The sequence below is a fragment of the Entelurus aequoreus genome, linkage group LG22 (assembly GCF_033978785.1).
Source record: "Entelurus aequoreus isolate RoL-2023_Sb linkage group LG22, RoL_Eaeq_v1.1, whole genome shotgun sequence".
Classification (NCBI taxonomy): Eukaryota; Metazoa; Chordata; class Actinopteri; order Syngnathiformes; family Syngnathidae; genus Entelurus; species Entelurus aequoreus.
The window spans coordinates 9637038-9653357 of NC_084752.1; the positions used below are offsets into that span (position 1 = coordinate 9637038).

Genomic DNA, 16320 nt, shown 5'->3' on the forward strand with positions numbered 1-16320 from the left:
TTTTTTAGTTTTTTTTAGTAATGTTTACTGAATATTTTTGTTTAAATGATTATCCTAAATTCAAATAATTTCCACACAGGGGAATTTACTGTTAGTTGAAAATTGCTTGAGTATTTAAAACAAGATAAGAAAGAGATACAATTTGGAGATTCTTCATCTTTGCATTACAGTTTTATTTTTTTCCAAGAAAATCTTGAATATATGATTGAATGTGATTTTGGTTTTAATCTGTAACATGATTTCTTACATTTCGAAAACATTAGCCTATTTCATTAATTGCTAATTATATCACAAACTTTAAAAAATAACTGCAGCTTCTTGCAATTCGGATTTGACTGTTAATTGGAAAGCCCTAATATTTAATTATTATTATATATAATATATAGTTATGTTATTATTATATATAATATTATTATTATATATAATATTTAATTTATTTTTCATATTTATGTTATTTATTTTAATTTTACTTTTATTATATATTTACCATAATAAATGTGGTATAAATGGTCTGTATTTGTCTTGTGATTTGTCTTAAATAATAACAATAGTAATAATATTTTTGACTGACAAAAAATTGCCAATAAGAAATTATTGGTATCGGTATCGATGAAAATGCAAGAAAAAGTATCGGTATCGTATCGAATCTTAAAAGTGTGGTATCGCCCATCCCTATTCTCCCCACCATCAAACATTTCAGGAAGATCGGAGCATGTGTAAGGAAGTTATTACTGTTATAGTTTTTCACAAGGGGGCGATAATGGCGCTACTGCAGCAATGCAGTTGCATCCCACCCAATACTCTCAGCCACAATCAAAAATTTCAGAAAGATCGCAGCATGTGTAAAAAAGTTGTTACTGTTATAATTTTTCACCACAAGGGGGCGATAATGGGGGCGCAGTAGTCATGCAGTTCAACCAATTATAGGAAGATCGAAGCATGTGTAATGATACAACTTTACACCACAAGGGGGCGATAATGGCGCCACTTCAGTAATGCAGTTGCGTCCCACACGCCATCAAACATTTCAGAAAGACTGCAGCATGTATAAAAGAGTTGTTACTGTTGTAATTTTTCATCACAAGGGGGCAGTAAATGATAAATAAATGATAAATGAGTTATACTTGTATAGCGCTTTTCTACCTTCAAGGTACTCAAAGCGCTTTGACAGTATTTCCACATTCACCCATTCACATACACATTCACACACTGATGGAGGGAGCTGCCATGCAAGGCGCTAACCAGCAGCCATCAGGAGCAAGGGTGAAGTGTCTTGCCCAAGGACACAACGGACGTGACTAGGATGGTAGAAGGTGGGGATTGAACCCCAGTAACCAGCAACACTCCGATTGCTGACACAGCCACTCTACCAACTTCGCCACGCCGCCCCCCAGTAGTCATGCAGTTTAGTCCCACACAATACCACAACCCACCATCAATAATTTCGGTTTTCTGAAGTGTTCTGAGCCCATGTGGTGATATCCTTTACACACTGATGTCGCTTTTTGATGCAGTACCGCCTGAGGGATCAAAGGTCCGTAATATCATCGCTTACGTGCAGTGATTTCTCCAGATTCTCTGAACCTTTTGATGATATTACGGACCGTAGGTGGTGAAATCCCTAGATTCCTTGCAATAGCTCGTTGAGAAATGTTGTTCTTAAACTGTTCGACAATTTGCTCAGGCATTTGTTGACAAAGTGGTGACCCTCGCCCCATCCTTGTTTGTGAATGACTGAGCATTTCATGGAAGCTGCTTTTATACCCAATCATGGCACCCACCTGTTCCCAATTAGCCTGTTCACCTGTGGGATGTTCCAAATAACTGTTTGATGAGCATTCCTCAACTTTCTCGTCTTTTTTGCCACTTGTGCCAGCTTCTTTGAAACATGTTGCAGGCATCAAATCAAATTCCAAATGAGCTAATATTTGCAAAAAATAACAAGTATCATGACTTTGCAGTCTATTCAATTGAATATAAGTTGAAAAGGATTTGCAAGTTATTGTATTCTGTTTTTATTTACGATTTACACAACGTGGCAACTTCACTGCTTTTGGGTTTTATATGTATACACACACACACACACACACACACATACACACACACACACACACACACACACACACACACACACACACAAACACAAACACACAAGAGCACACACACACACAGTTTCCCCTTAGTGTAACTGAATGTGGCGCGCCGCCACAGCGTTTTTATGTCTGCCACACCTTGCAAATAAGGGTTTTATTTTTTATAACTTGAAAACAAATTAAAGTAATAAAATGTAATGTAGCCCCCTGAAGAGATCCCAAACTCTGATGCTATTTTTAACGTTTATTACCAACAAACGGCACAATTCCAACAGGTTTTACCTCCCGTACAAACACTTTTGTCTCAGGAGTCCACATTTCCCCGGACACAAACAACACTTCCACATTCTCCGCGACCGTGGGAAAAACTGACATCAAATACAAACCACATGAGCATAAAACATTAACATTAGCTGGTCATTACAGTATGAATTGATATATATAACCTATTATTTGCACACTACTGACAAGTGATGTACCAAAAACCTGATCACCGGAAAAAGACTTTGATCACAGAAAACTGCGCTACTGAAACCGGATGTAAACAAATCCCATGCCATTGTAGAGTGTTGTCAGCATGTCTGCAATGTGGACGTAGTTTTAATACATATTGCAGATATACCCACGGACAGCAATCTACAAAATGTGCAAAAATTAAGAGGACAGTGGCGGCTTTTAAAAAGACAATGTCCAACTTGAGCAACAGCGCCAAGCAAGTGTGAAGTGTGACGTCTTTAGTGAGGTACAAAAGTTAAGAGTCTCTAGACATAAGAACATTTTATAATAACATCAGTGTTGGCGCTAAGAATTTTCCAAATGGAATCCCAGAGACCCCATCAAGTCATAAAAATGGGGTCCCACAGTAAATTTTTGGGGTCCCACTTTTTTGTAAGCGTTTTGAAAACAACTGATACATGTATGCATTATCCTGTTATATCTCACATTCTATATTGTGTTTTGGAAAAAGGTTGTCATAAACTTTACTTAATTCATTAAAAAAATAATACAAAAGAAAAAAAAAAATTATGCACATGTAAATGTATTCAGTTATAAACATTCATTCACTTTCTTCTTTCCTTCATGGATCTAAACTTTACCGCTGCCGGTAGTTTTTTCCATATTTTTATTTAATAAATTGTTGGTGTATTTATTTCAGTATAAAAGTGTAAAAAGTGTTTTGCGTCGTTCATGAAATTATGATAATGGTGTGCCGGGGCATACATACATTATTTATTTAACGCTTAAATCTCTATAGAGTCTACATCAACTTCAGATCTATCCGTCAATTCTAAGTTTTGGGTTTTGTTGTTTTGTTTTCTGCCCTTTTTGTCAAAGAAAACTATGTTTTTTTATGGCAAACACACAAAATATGCAAAATCTTCCACAAAAAATATTTTTCAAAGTGGAATATTTGATGTGAAGTAATCAGAGCCTTGGATAGGTCAATAATTCATAAAAACATTGATTTTCATTAAATACTATGTTTTGAGCAATGACAATTTAAAATAAAAAAAAAAACAGCTTTGTTTTATTAGTCAACATTGCAACTTTTTCAAAATTACATTTCACCTCTAAGCTTTTTTATTCCACTTTTGTTATGTTATTGTTTATTTAATTTTATGTTATTGTTTATTTTAATAGTAATAGTAGTACTCCATCCTCGAATGATTTCGATCCAGTGGCAGATTCCATGGAGTCCATGAAGCAAGTTTCCATGGACTCACAAAGACTAAAACAACTAATTTACTGGAACCATGGCACAGGATGAAGTTAAAAAGGTTGACTTTACACTCACCTTAGTGTTTACCATGAAGTCTTTCTTTTGACAGCCTCTCGCGGTAAAGTTAACCCAGTGCAAACTGGGGCAGTATTTGTGATCGCTAAACCTTTCAGCGAATCAAAATTGAAGAAATTGTACCGGTAAGTTCATTACTTTGAAGACGACCAATAAAAACGGGAAGAAGGCAAGGTCGGTGAAAAAATAAAATAAAATTTGCGTCCCAGGGACGCGTAGTCTTTCGAAAATAGGCGTCCTTTCTGATTTAAATTTATAAAAAGACACAAAACCACCCATTTTCTACCGCTTGTCCCTTTTTGGGGTGGAGGGGGGCGCTGGAGCCTATCTCAGCTGCATCCGGGCGGAAGGCGGGGTATATATATATATATATATAAATATATATACTGTATACAGTACATACATACACACACATAAAAACTTGATAAAAATCCACGTGAGCAAATAATAAAGTATGTGTGCCGTAATAATAACTATAATTAAAGCTGTGAACAGCATTGAACAGGCCCTTCGCATTTGCACCGCAGGGTTCACTTCACGTGAGTTGGCCGGCACGCTTGAAGATTGCGGTCACGTCCTCGCCAATGCCAAGACCCACCACCAAAAATTTCAGGACCGGCAAAATATAAAAATTGTTCCCATACCTGACCCGCCTGCAAAATATGGGGACTTTTCATGCATCTTAAGGGCCTCAAAAAGGCGTCCAAACATAAAGAAGTAAAAACACAGCAATTTCAATAGTGCCCTTGAGAGGCTTGCTTTGCTGCTCGGGACTTTAATATGTGTGCTAAAATAATAAGTATAAATACAGTATGTGTGTTACTGTGTTGTAATAATAACAATAAGTTTTAGTATGTGTGCAGGTATTCAAGCCGAACCAACCTTTCTCTCAGCTGGTCAGAGTTCTTCTCCATGCTTTCGTTCTCAGCAAACTCCATCAGTTCGCGGGCAGCGCGGCCCATGTTGACGGCGGTGGGCCGGGCTGAGGTAAGGTGACACAGAGACTCCCGAATGAATGGCACGGGATCGTCGCCGCCTGCACCTGCTCGTAATTCCACCGCCAAGCTGAGGCAGCCCACAATAGCAATGGCTGGAGCACCTCTTACCTAAAACAGAGCAAGAAAAGTTAGCAAGCATCTTCTGTTTCTTTGCTAATTATTGACCCTTTGTGCACATAACGTGTTAAGGCTGAGGCTGACAGAACTAAACTAAGTTTAGTGTTTAGTGTTAGGTTACTTCGTAATAGTGGGTAATGCTCGGACACTTGACACAATGAGAAACCTGACTACAATATGGAGGAGTTAGCATACAATTTAGTAAACCCAAAACAAGTGAAGTTGACACGTTGTGTAAATGGTAAATAAAAACAGAATACAATGATTTGTAAATCCTTTTCAACTTATATTCCATTGAATAGAAGATACTTAACGTTCGAACTGTAAAACGTTGTTATTTGTTGCAAATATTAGCTCATTTGGAATTTGATGCCGGCAACATGTTTTAAAAAAGCTGGCACAAGTGGTGAAAAGACTGAGAAAGTTGAGCAATGCTCATCAAACACTTAATTGAACATCCCACAGGTGAACAGGCTAATTGGGAACAGGTGGGTGCCATGATTGGGTATAAAAGCAGCTTCCATGAAATGGTCAGTCATTCATAAACAAGGATGGGGCGAGGGTCACCACTTTGTGAACAAATGCGTAAGCAAATTGTCGAACAGTTTAAGAACAACATTTCTCAACGAGCTATTGCAAGGAATTTAGGGATTTCACCATCTACGGTCCGTAATATCATCAAATATCATCAAAAGGTTCAGAGAATATGGAGAAATCACTGCACAAGGCTGAAAACCAACAATGAATGCCCGTGACCTTCGATCCCTAAGGCGGTACTGCATCAAAAAGCGACATTAGTGTGTAAAGATATCACCACATGGGCTCAGGAACACTTCAGAAAACCACTGTCAGTAACTACAGTCCGTCGCTACATCTGTAAGTGCAAGTTAAAACTCTACTATGCAAAGTCAAAGCCATTTATCAACAACACCCACAAACGCTGCAGGCTTCACTGGGCCTGAGCTCATCTAAGATGGACTGATGCAAAGTGGAAAAGTGTTCTGTGGTCTGACGAGTCCACATTTCAAATTTTTTTGGAAAATGTGGACGCTGTGTCCTCCGGAACAAAGAGGAAAAGAACCATCCGGATTGTTATATGCGCAAAGTTCAAAAGCCAGCATCTGTGATGGTATGGGGGTGTATTAGTGCCCAAGGAATGGGTAACTTACACATCTATGAAAGCACCATTAATGCTGAAAGGTACATACAGGTTTTGGAGCAACATATGCTGCCATCCAAGCAACGTTATCATGGACGCCCCTGCTTATTTTAGCGGGACAATGCCAAGCCACATGTTACAACAGCGTGGCTTCATAGTAAAAGAGTGCGGGTACTAGACTGGCCTGCCTGTAGTCCAGACCTGTCTCCCATTGAAAATGTGTGGCGCAGTATGAAGCCTAAAATACCACAACGGAGACTCCGGACTGTTGAACAACTTAAGCTGTACATCAAGCAAGAATGGGAAAGAATTCCACCTGAAAAGCTTCAAAAATCGGTCTCCTCAGTTCCCAAACGTTTACTGTGTCGTTAAAAGGAAAGGCCATGTAACACAGTGGTAAAAATGCCCCTGTGCCAACTTCTTTGCAATGTGCTGCTGCCATTAAATTCTAAGTTAATGATTATTTGCAAAAAATAATAATTTTCTCAGTTCGAACATTAAATATGTTGTCATTTTATTCAATTGAATATAACTTGAAAAGGATTTGTAAATCATTGTATTCTGTTTTTATTTACGAATTACACAACGTGCCAACTTCACTGGTTTTGGGTTTTGTATATTGAGCTCAGGTCATTGCTGCAATTACATTGATGGTGACACCACACAGATATTAAACAAAAATGCATGACATGGAAAGACAGACATGGCTGTCTTATCCTGGAACCCTTATATACTGGGTTGTCCGACTTAACTGATGTGTACCTATCTTGGAACTTTTGACCATATATGTGTGTGGCAGAGTATTTATGGTACAGTCTTCTTGGTTCTGAAAGGTGTATGTTACTTGGCTATGTGTTTGCCCTATGTGCAGCTTCAGCTATTTGCACTATTATTGGTAAACACAGATGGATAGAAATTCATCCTATCACTTAGACACATGCTAATATTTAGTTTCCTAAATTAGTTGCTGTAATGCAGGGGTCACCAACCTTTTTGAAACCAAGAGCTACTTCTTGGGTACTGATTAATGCGAAGGGCTACCAGTTTGATACACACTTAAATAAATTGCCAGAAATAGCCAATTTGCTCAATTTACCTTTAACTCTATGTTATTATTAGTAATTAATGATATTTACACTTAATTGAATGGTTTAAAAGAGGAGAAAACACGAAAAAAAATGACAATTAAATTTTGAAACATAGTTTATCTTCAATTTCGACTCTCTAAAATTCAAAATTCAACCGAAAAAAAGAAGAGAAAAACTAGCTAACTCGAATCTTTTGAAAAAATTACAAAAATTATTTATGTAACATCATTAGTAATTTTTCCTGATTAAGATTAGTTTTAGAATTTTGATGACATGTTTTAAATAGGTTAAAATCCAATCTGCACTTTGTTAGAATATATAACAAATTTGACCAAGCTATATTTCTAACAAAGACAAATCATTATTTCTTCTAGATTTTCCAGAACAAACATTTTAAAAGAAATTCAAAAGACTTTGAAATAAGATTTAAATTTGATTCTACAGATTTCTAGATTTGCCAGAATAATTGTTTTGAATTTTAATCATAGTAGGTTTGAAGAAATATTTCACAAATATTCTTCGTCGAAAAAACAGAAGCTAAAATGAAGAATTAAATTAAAATGTATTTATTATTCTTTACAATAAAAAAATAAATTTACTTGAACATTGATTTAAATTGTCAGGAAAGAAGAGGAAGGAAATTAAAAGGTAAATAGGTATATGTGTTTAAAAATCCTAAAATCATTTTTAAGGTTGGATTTTTTCTCTAAAATTGTCTTTCTGAAAGTTATAAGAAGCAAAGTTAAAAAATGTATGAATTTATTTAAACAAGTGAAGACCAAGTCTTTAAAATATTTTCTTGGATTTTCAAATTCTATTTGAGTTTTGTCTCTCTTAGGATTAAAAATGTCGGGCAAAGTGAGACCAGATTGCTAGTAAATAAATACAATTTAAAAAATAGAGGCAGCTCACTGGTAAGTGCTGCTATTTGAGCTATTTTTAGAACAGGCCAGCGGGCTACTCATCTGGTCCTCACGGGCTACCTGGTGCCCGCGGGCACCGCGTTGGTGACCCCTGCTGTAATGTATAAAAAAAATATCACAGTCAAAAGTTGAGTAAACACAAAAAGATAAATGTACGGTTTACGGACTCCAATTTTCTGCTGGGTGTGTCACTACTCGATCGATACCGGAAGACACGATCAGTCCACGCATTCGCGAAGACTACGCCACTTCTAGACTTGCAATATTTTACGACGGAGCTCCTGCTACGTCACGTTCTGTAATATCTAAATGTTTGTATAAAGACAATACCTTACCCAGGAGAAAAAGGAACAAGAGAATATAAACATGAACAAGAGGTAGATAAAACAAATTTAGGGAGTATTATAGCCACATTTTCAATCACTTTTACTTTCCTGTCATTGCAATAGATGATGCACGGGGGCGCTAATAACCCCCATCGCATACTTTTTTTTTTATGTTGACTTTTTATTTATTTATTTATTTTAAACAACGCACTTACTCTAACTCAGTGGTTCTAAACCTTGTTGGAGGTACCGAACCCCACCAGTTTCATATGCGCATTCACCAAACCCTTCTATAGTGAAAAATAAAATGTTTTTTTTCAAATTCAAGACAAAGTATGGGGAACATATTCTAAGTAACAAAGACTTAATTTAGAGTTTTTTGGACACTAGGGGAACATATTCTAAGTAACAAAGACTTAATTTAGAGTTATTTGGTTAGGGTTAAGGTTAGAGGGTTAGGGTTATAATAAGGCCATGTCAAATAAGGCATTAATAAGTACTTAATAATGACTAGTTAAGAGCCAATATGTTACTAATTTGCATGTTAATAAGCAACTAATTAATGGTGAATATGTTCCCATACTAAAGTATTACCATGTTTTTTTACTGGTGCACAAAATGAACCGTGCATGAACATCACCTTGTTCAAACAACAAAACCAACACAGTGCATAAACTCACAACAAATTACACACCTCCAAATCAGTCTGACTTCTGCTGTTGCCGTATCCGTAATATGCAGATAGGGAAAAGTTTTTATTTACACGATGAGTCGGGTGTGTTTTGACCTCCACCGAACCCCTGAGCCCGACTCACCTAGGGTTCGATCAAACCCAGGTTAAGAACCACTGACATAGCACAAAGCAAAAAAAAACTTTGTATGCAGTGTTATTTCATTTTAAATTTCAAAAGAGTTTTGTGGCTCCCATTGTTTTCTTTATTTTGTGAAACGGGTCAAAATGGCTCTTTGAGTGGTAAAGGTTGCCGACCCCTGGCCAAGGTGAAGCCAGGCATATCCGAACTGGTCTCTCAAAGGCAACAGCAGAAGTCACACTGATTTGCAGGTGTGTTATTTGTTGTGAGTTCATGCACTGTGTTGGTTTTGTTCTTTGAACAAGGTGATGTTCATGCACAGTTCATTTTGTGCACCAGTAAAAAAAAACATAACTTTGTCTTGAATTTTAAAAAAAAAACATTTTATTTTTCACTAAAGAAGGGTTCGGTGAATGCGCATATGAAACTGATGGGGTTCGGTACCTCCAACAAGGTTAAAAACCACTGTGCTATATCAGTGTTTTTCAACCTTTTTTGAGCCAAGGCACATTTTTTGTGTTGAAAAAATCCAGAGGCACACCACCAGCAGAAATCACTAAAAAACGAAACTCAGTTGACAGTAAAAAGTTGTTGTCGCAATTGTTGGGGATAGGTTGATTGGCAACACTAAAATTGGCCCTAGTGTGTGAATGTGAGTGTGAATGTTGTCTGTCTATTGTGTTGGCCCTGCGATGAGGTGGCGACTTGTCCAGGGTGTACCCCGCCTTCCGCCCGATTGTAGCTGAGATAGGCTCCAGCGCCCCCCGCGACCCCGAAGGGAATAAGCGGTAGAAAATGGATGGATGGACTTTAAACCATAACCAAGCATGCATCACTATGGTCTTAGGCCATATTGTATATTGCATATTGTGTTGTTTCTGTATATTGTGTGGTTTTCTTCTTTTTTTTTAATGCAAAGCACCTCAGGGAAGCAACCTCAATTTCGTTGGACCTGTACCTGTACACGCACAATGACAAATAAAGATCATTCATTCATTCATTCACTATAGCTCTTGTCTCAAAGTAGCTGTACTGTCACCACCTGTCACATCACACCCTGACTTATTTGGACTTTTTTTTGCTGTTTTCCTGTGTGTAGTGTTTTACTTCTTGTCTTGCGCTCCTATTTTGGTGGCTTTTTCTCTTTTTTTGGTATTTTCCTGTAGCAGTTTCATGACTTCCTTTGAGCGCTATTTCCCGCATCTACTTTGTTTTAGCAATGAAGAATATTTCAGTTGTGTTTATCCTTCTTTGTGGGGACATTGTCGATTGTCATGTCATGTTCGGATGTACATTTGTGGACGCCGTCTCTGCTCCACAGTAAGTCTTTGCTGTCGTCCAGCATTCTGTTTTTGTTTACTTTTGTAGCCAGTTCAGTTTAAGTTTCGTTCTGCATAGCCTTCCCTAAGCTTCAATGCCTTTTCTTAGGGGCACTCACCTTTTGTTTATTTTTGGTTTAAGCATTAGATACCTTTTTACCTGCACGCTGCCTCCCGCTGTTTCCGACATCTACATTGCAATTAGCTACCGGCTGCCACCTACTGATATCGAAGAGTATTACACGGTTACTCTGCCGAGCTCTAGACCAGTGTTTTTCAACCTTTTTTGAGCCAAGGCACATTTTTTGTGTTGAAAAAATCCAGAGGCACACCACCAGCAGAAATCACTAAAAAACGAAACTCAGTTGACAGTAAAAAGTCGTTGTCGCAATTGTTGGGGATAGGTTGATTGGCAACACTAAAATTGGCCCTAGTGTGTGAATGTGAGTGTGAATGTTGTCTGTCTATCTGTGTTGGCCCTGCGATGAGGTGGCGACTTGTCCATGGTGTACGCCGCCTTCCGCCCGATTGTAGCTGAGATAGGCTCCAGCGCCCCCCGCGACCCCGAAGGAAATAAGCAGTAGAAAATGGATGGATGGACTTTAAACCATAACCAAGCATGCATCACTATAGCTCTTGTCTCAAAGTAGCTGTACTGTCACCACCTGTCACATCACGCCCTGACTTATTTGGACTTTTTTTTGCTGTTTTCCTGTGTGTAGTGTTTTACGTCTTGCGCTCCTATTTTGGTGGCTTTTTCTCTTTTTTTGGTATTTTCCTGTAGCGGTTTCATGTCTTCCTTTGAGCGCTATTTCCCGCATCTACTTTGTTTTAGCAATGAAGAATATTTCAGTTGTGTTTATCCTTCTTTGTGGGGACATTGTCGATTGTCATGTCATGTTCGGATGTACATTTGTGGACGGCGTCTCTGCTCCACAGTAAGTCTTTGCTGTCGTCCAGCATTCTGTTTTTGTTTACTTTTGTAGCCAGTTCAGTTCTGCATAGCCTTCCCTAAGCTTCAATGCCTTTTCTTAGGGGCACTCACCTTTTGTTTATTTCTGGTTTAAGCATTAGATACCTTTTTACCTGCACGCTGCCTCCCGCTGTTTCCGACATCTACAAAGCAATTAGCTACCGGCTGCCACCTACTGATATGGAAGAGTATTACACGGTTACTCTGCCGAACTCTAGACAGCACCGACACTCAACAACAACACATCATTTGCAGACTATAATTACTTTTTTACCCCAAATAGGTGAAATTAAATAATCTCCCACGGCACACCAGACTGTGGTTGAAAAACACTGTGCTATATAAATAAAGTGGATTGGGAGGAAGCCTGAGTAGCCGGGTGGAACCCATGCAGTCACAGGGAGAACATGCAAACTCCACACAGAACCCAGGACCTTCTTATTGCCACCGTTCTGCCTGGAACATGAATCTTTTGCCATTTTGATGGGTTAGTCACAGTCATTTTTGACACACTTTTTTATGTGCATACTAAGCAAGCTAAATGTAACTGTAGGACAAAAAGAGCCAAATTAAAATAATAATAATTCATATTAAAAAAATGTAAGTGAATATGTCACCGAGTGCAGAACAGAAGCAAAAAGGAGAACAAAAAGCCTGGCAAGAACATGAATAATTAATTAATACATTATCACCACCCCAGAAAGAAGGAGGGGTCCGTTTAATAGCAACCTTACGTCAATTCGACGATATTGTATTTAATATCGGCTGCTGCAGGTGCGTGAAAACAAAAATGAAGGCCCCACGTGACAGTGGCGGGAACACAAAGGAGTCCGCAGAGACGTTACCTTCATGGACTTGATGGCCTCGTAGGCGTCCTGGACGGACCGGATGTCATCAAACACCGTCTGATGAGGCAGCAGCAGCTGGTTCAGGATCTGAAGAGACCCACTCCGATAGCGGATCGATTCCAGCGTCATGACCGACACGACGAGGCGGGATGTCGGGGAGGAGAGCGCGGAACGAGCGGGTAGCTACTTGTCCTACTCTTGTCTACTTCTCTCTCACACACACATAGAAACACACTTACACCATAAAAAAAAAACACACACACTTGCGGGCAGCAGTTAATCTTGTGAAGTAGCTAAAAGAACAAAAACGCCGCCAGAATAAAGTGTTTTAAAAAGGAATAAAAAAAGGTGAAATATTATCACACTCTGACAGGCAGACAGACACGGAACCACGTGTCCACCAAGCCGGAAGTCTTCGCCTCTTTAGCCCCGCCCATCCAACGCTGCACTGCAATATAACCATCCCCCTTCTCTTTTGTCATTTTTAATCACTTATTCACATAACTGCAGATCAATTTTCCTTTTATTATACCATTTATACTTTAATATGCCATTATACTCGTAATTTTATACATTATACTGTATTTTATATTAAATTATACTGTATCTAATACAGTGGTTCTTAATAGGGATGTCCGATAATGTCTTTTTGCCGATATCCAATATGCCGATATTGTCCAACTCTTTAATTACCGATACCGATATCAACCGATGCCGATATCGATATCAACCGATATATACAGTCGTGGAATTAACACATTATTATGCCTAATTTGGACAACCAGGTATGGTGAAGATAAGGTACTTTTTAAAAAAATGAATCAAATAAAATAAGATAAATAAATTAAAAACATTTTCTTGAATAAAAAAGAAAGTAAAACAATATAAAAACAGTTACATAGAAACTAGTAATTAATGAAAATTTGTAAAATTAACTGTTAAAGGTTAGTATTATTAGTGGACCAGCAGCACGCACAATCATGTGTGCTTACGGACTGTATCCCTTGCAGACTGTATTGATATATATTGATATATAATGTAGGAACCAGAATATTAATAACAGAAAGAAACAACCCTTTTGTGTGAATGAGTGTGAATGAGGGTAAATGGGGGAGGGGGGTTTTTTGGGTTGGTGCACTAATTGTAAGTGTATCTTGTGTTTTTTATGTGGATTTAATAAAAAACAAACAAACAAAAAAACGATACTGATAATTAAAAAAAACGATACCGATAATTTCCGATATTACATTTTAACGCATTTATCGGCCGATAATATCGGCAGACCGATATTATCGGACATCTCTAGTTCTTAACCTTGTTGGAGGTACCGAACCCCATCAGTTTCATATGCGCATTCACCGAACCCTTCTTTAGTGAAAAATAAAATTGTTTTTTTTGTTCAAATTCAAGACAAAGTTATGTGTTTTTGGTAACACTTTAGTATGGGGAACATATTCTGATTGATTGAGACTTTTAGGTTGCACAGTGAAGTACATATTCCGTACAATTGATAACACCCAAATAAGTTTTTAAACTTGTTTAAGTCGGGGTCCACTTAAATTGATTCATGATCTACTATCATCATAATACAGTCATCACACAAGATAATCATCAGGGTATATACATTGAATTATTTACAATCCAGGGTGTGGAGGGGTTAGGTTGTTATCATCAGTTCAGTCATCAACAATTGAGAACAAAGAAATTGACTGACAGAGAGAGAGAGAGAGAGAGAGAGAGAGAGAGAGAGAGAGAGAGAGAGAGAGAGAGAGAGAGAGAGAGAGAGAGAGAGAGAGAGAGAGAGAGAGAGAGAGAGAGAGAGAGAGAGAGAGAGAGAGAGAGAGAGAGAGAGAGAGAGAGAGAGAGAGAGAGAGAGAGAGAGAGAGAGAGAGAGAGAGAGAGATCAGAAGGCATAAGAAAAAGAGATCAGAAGGCATAAGAAAAAGTATCTACATTTGATTATTTACATTTGATTATTAACAATCCGGGGAGGGTGTTAGTTTAGGGTTGAAGTTGCCAGGAGGTGTACTTTTATTGCGGTTTTGAAGGAGGATAGAGATGCCCTTTCTTTTACACCTGTTGGGAGCGCATTCCACATTGATGTGGCATAGAAAGAGAATGAGTTAAGACCTTTGTTAGATCGGAATCTGGGTTTAACGTGGTTAGTGGAGCTCCCCCTGGTGTTGTGTTATGGCGGTCATTTACGTTAAGGAAGTAGTTTGACATGTACTTCGGTATCAGGGAGGTGTAGCGGATTTTATAGACTAGGCTCAGTGCAAGTTGTTTTACTCTGTCCTCCACCCTGAGCCAGCCCACTTTGAAAAAGTGGGTAGGAGTGAGGTGTGATCTGGGGTAAGTTACAAAGACTTAATTTACAGTTTTTTGGTTAGGGACTCCGACTTAAACAAGTTGAAAAACTTATTGGGGTGTTACCATTTAGTGGTCAATTGTACGGAATATGTACTATACTGTGCAATCTACTAATAAAAGTTTCAATCAAAAAAGGGTTAGGGTTAGAGGGTTAGGGTTATAATAAGGCCATGCCGAATAAGGCATTAATAAGTACTTAATAATGACTAGTTAAGAGCCAATTTGTTACTAATTTGTATGTTCATAAGCAACTAAATAATGGTGAATATGTTCCCCATACTAAATTGTCACCATGTTTTATTACTGGTGCACAAAATGAACCGTGCATGAACATCACCTTGTTCAAAGAACAAAAACCAACACAGTGCATGAACTCACAACAAATTACACACCTGCAAATCAGTGTGACTTCTGCGGTTGCCGTATCCGTAACACGCCGATAGGAGAAGTTTTTATTTACACGATGAGTCGGGTGTGTTTTGACCTCCACCGAACCCCTGAGCCCGACTCACCGAACCCCTAGGGTTCGATCGAACCCAGGTTAAGAACCACTGATCTAATATTACATTATACTTGTATTGTTCTGTTACATCATTATACTATTTTCAATCCAATCCAATCCACTTTATTTATATAGCACATTTAAACAACCAAAATGTGTCCAAAGTGCTGCACAACAATATTAAAAACAATATTAAAAATAATATTCAAATATTATCCTTAGCTCCACCAATGACTGAATAAAAACAAAAAATTTCCTATGACTCGCTTACAAAAAAAATGACCAAGTTTTAGGTACCTGTGCAGAATCTCTTGTTCGTGCAGGTACTTCAGTCCTGAGACGATCTGTCTTAGGTAGTAGCGGACCTCCGGTTCAGTGAGCACCTTTCGACGATATCGACGTCAGGTCACAGAAGGCGACAGATGGGTTTACGAGTGAAGAGCTGCTGAAGCTATGGAAGGGTCTGTTCCACTGTTTGTGGATGCAAGACAAACCCCTTTTAAAGGAGGTGCTTTCAAACTCTTTCCTTTTATTTTTGTATATGATACTGTATTGTATACTACATTATACTGTATTTTTTATTAAATACATTCTCATGTATTGTTCTATTACGTTGTACTATATTTTTTAGATGACATTGTACTGTATTCTTAGAATGCATTATTCTGTATTTTTCTATTAGAATATACTGCTTCATATTAAATAATACTATATTCATATTAAGGCTGTCAAATTATTTTTTTTAATTCAGAGGTGATTACTTCTCTTGCATATTTACAATTTGCTTAAGAAAAGACCTCAATATTTTATTGTCAGAATGTCATCCAGGAATGTTTTAAACAGTTTTACTTGAATACACATTTATTTGCACAAAACTTGGTAACAGTATAATCTAAATTTCTTGCAGAATATATTTTGAAGTGACACGCCAGTCAGAGTGTCCTCACTCATTTTTGTATTGACGAATGCATTCATCAGATTACTGACCGTGTAGCAG

The 16320-nt window shown here is 37.9% G+C and overlaps 1 protein-coding gene and 1 long non-coding RNA gene across 3 annotated transcripts in view; one reads left to right on the forward strand and one right to left on the reverse strand.

Moving 5' to 3' along the window:
• The window catches only part of mri1 (methylthioribose-1-phosphate isomerase 1), a 20006-nt gene extending 7144 nt beyond the window's left edge, over positions 1–12862 (reverse strand). Inside the window, exons 1-2 of the mRNA XM_062033494.1 lie at positions 12449–12862; positions 4771–4994 (exon numbers count right to left, since the gene is read on the reverse strand). Coding sequence (XP_061889478.1) covers positions 4771–4994; positions 12449–12580 — 356 coding nt within the window. The 5' untranslated portion in view covers positions 12581–12862. The remainder of the gene's footprint in view (positions 1–4770; positions 4995–12448) is intronic.
• LOC133639844 (uncharacterized) lies at positions 12402–15929 on the forward strand. Of its 2 annotated transcripts, none has more exons than XR_009823866.1 (2): positions 12402–12630; positions 15617–15929. It is a non-coding gene; the product is annotated as an uncharacterized LOC133639844 (long non-coding RNA). The 2 variants fall into 2 exon arrangements; XR_009823865.1 differs by having other exon boundaries at positions 15647–15929.
• Positions 15930–16320: the final 391 nt, after the last annotated feature.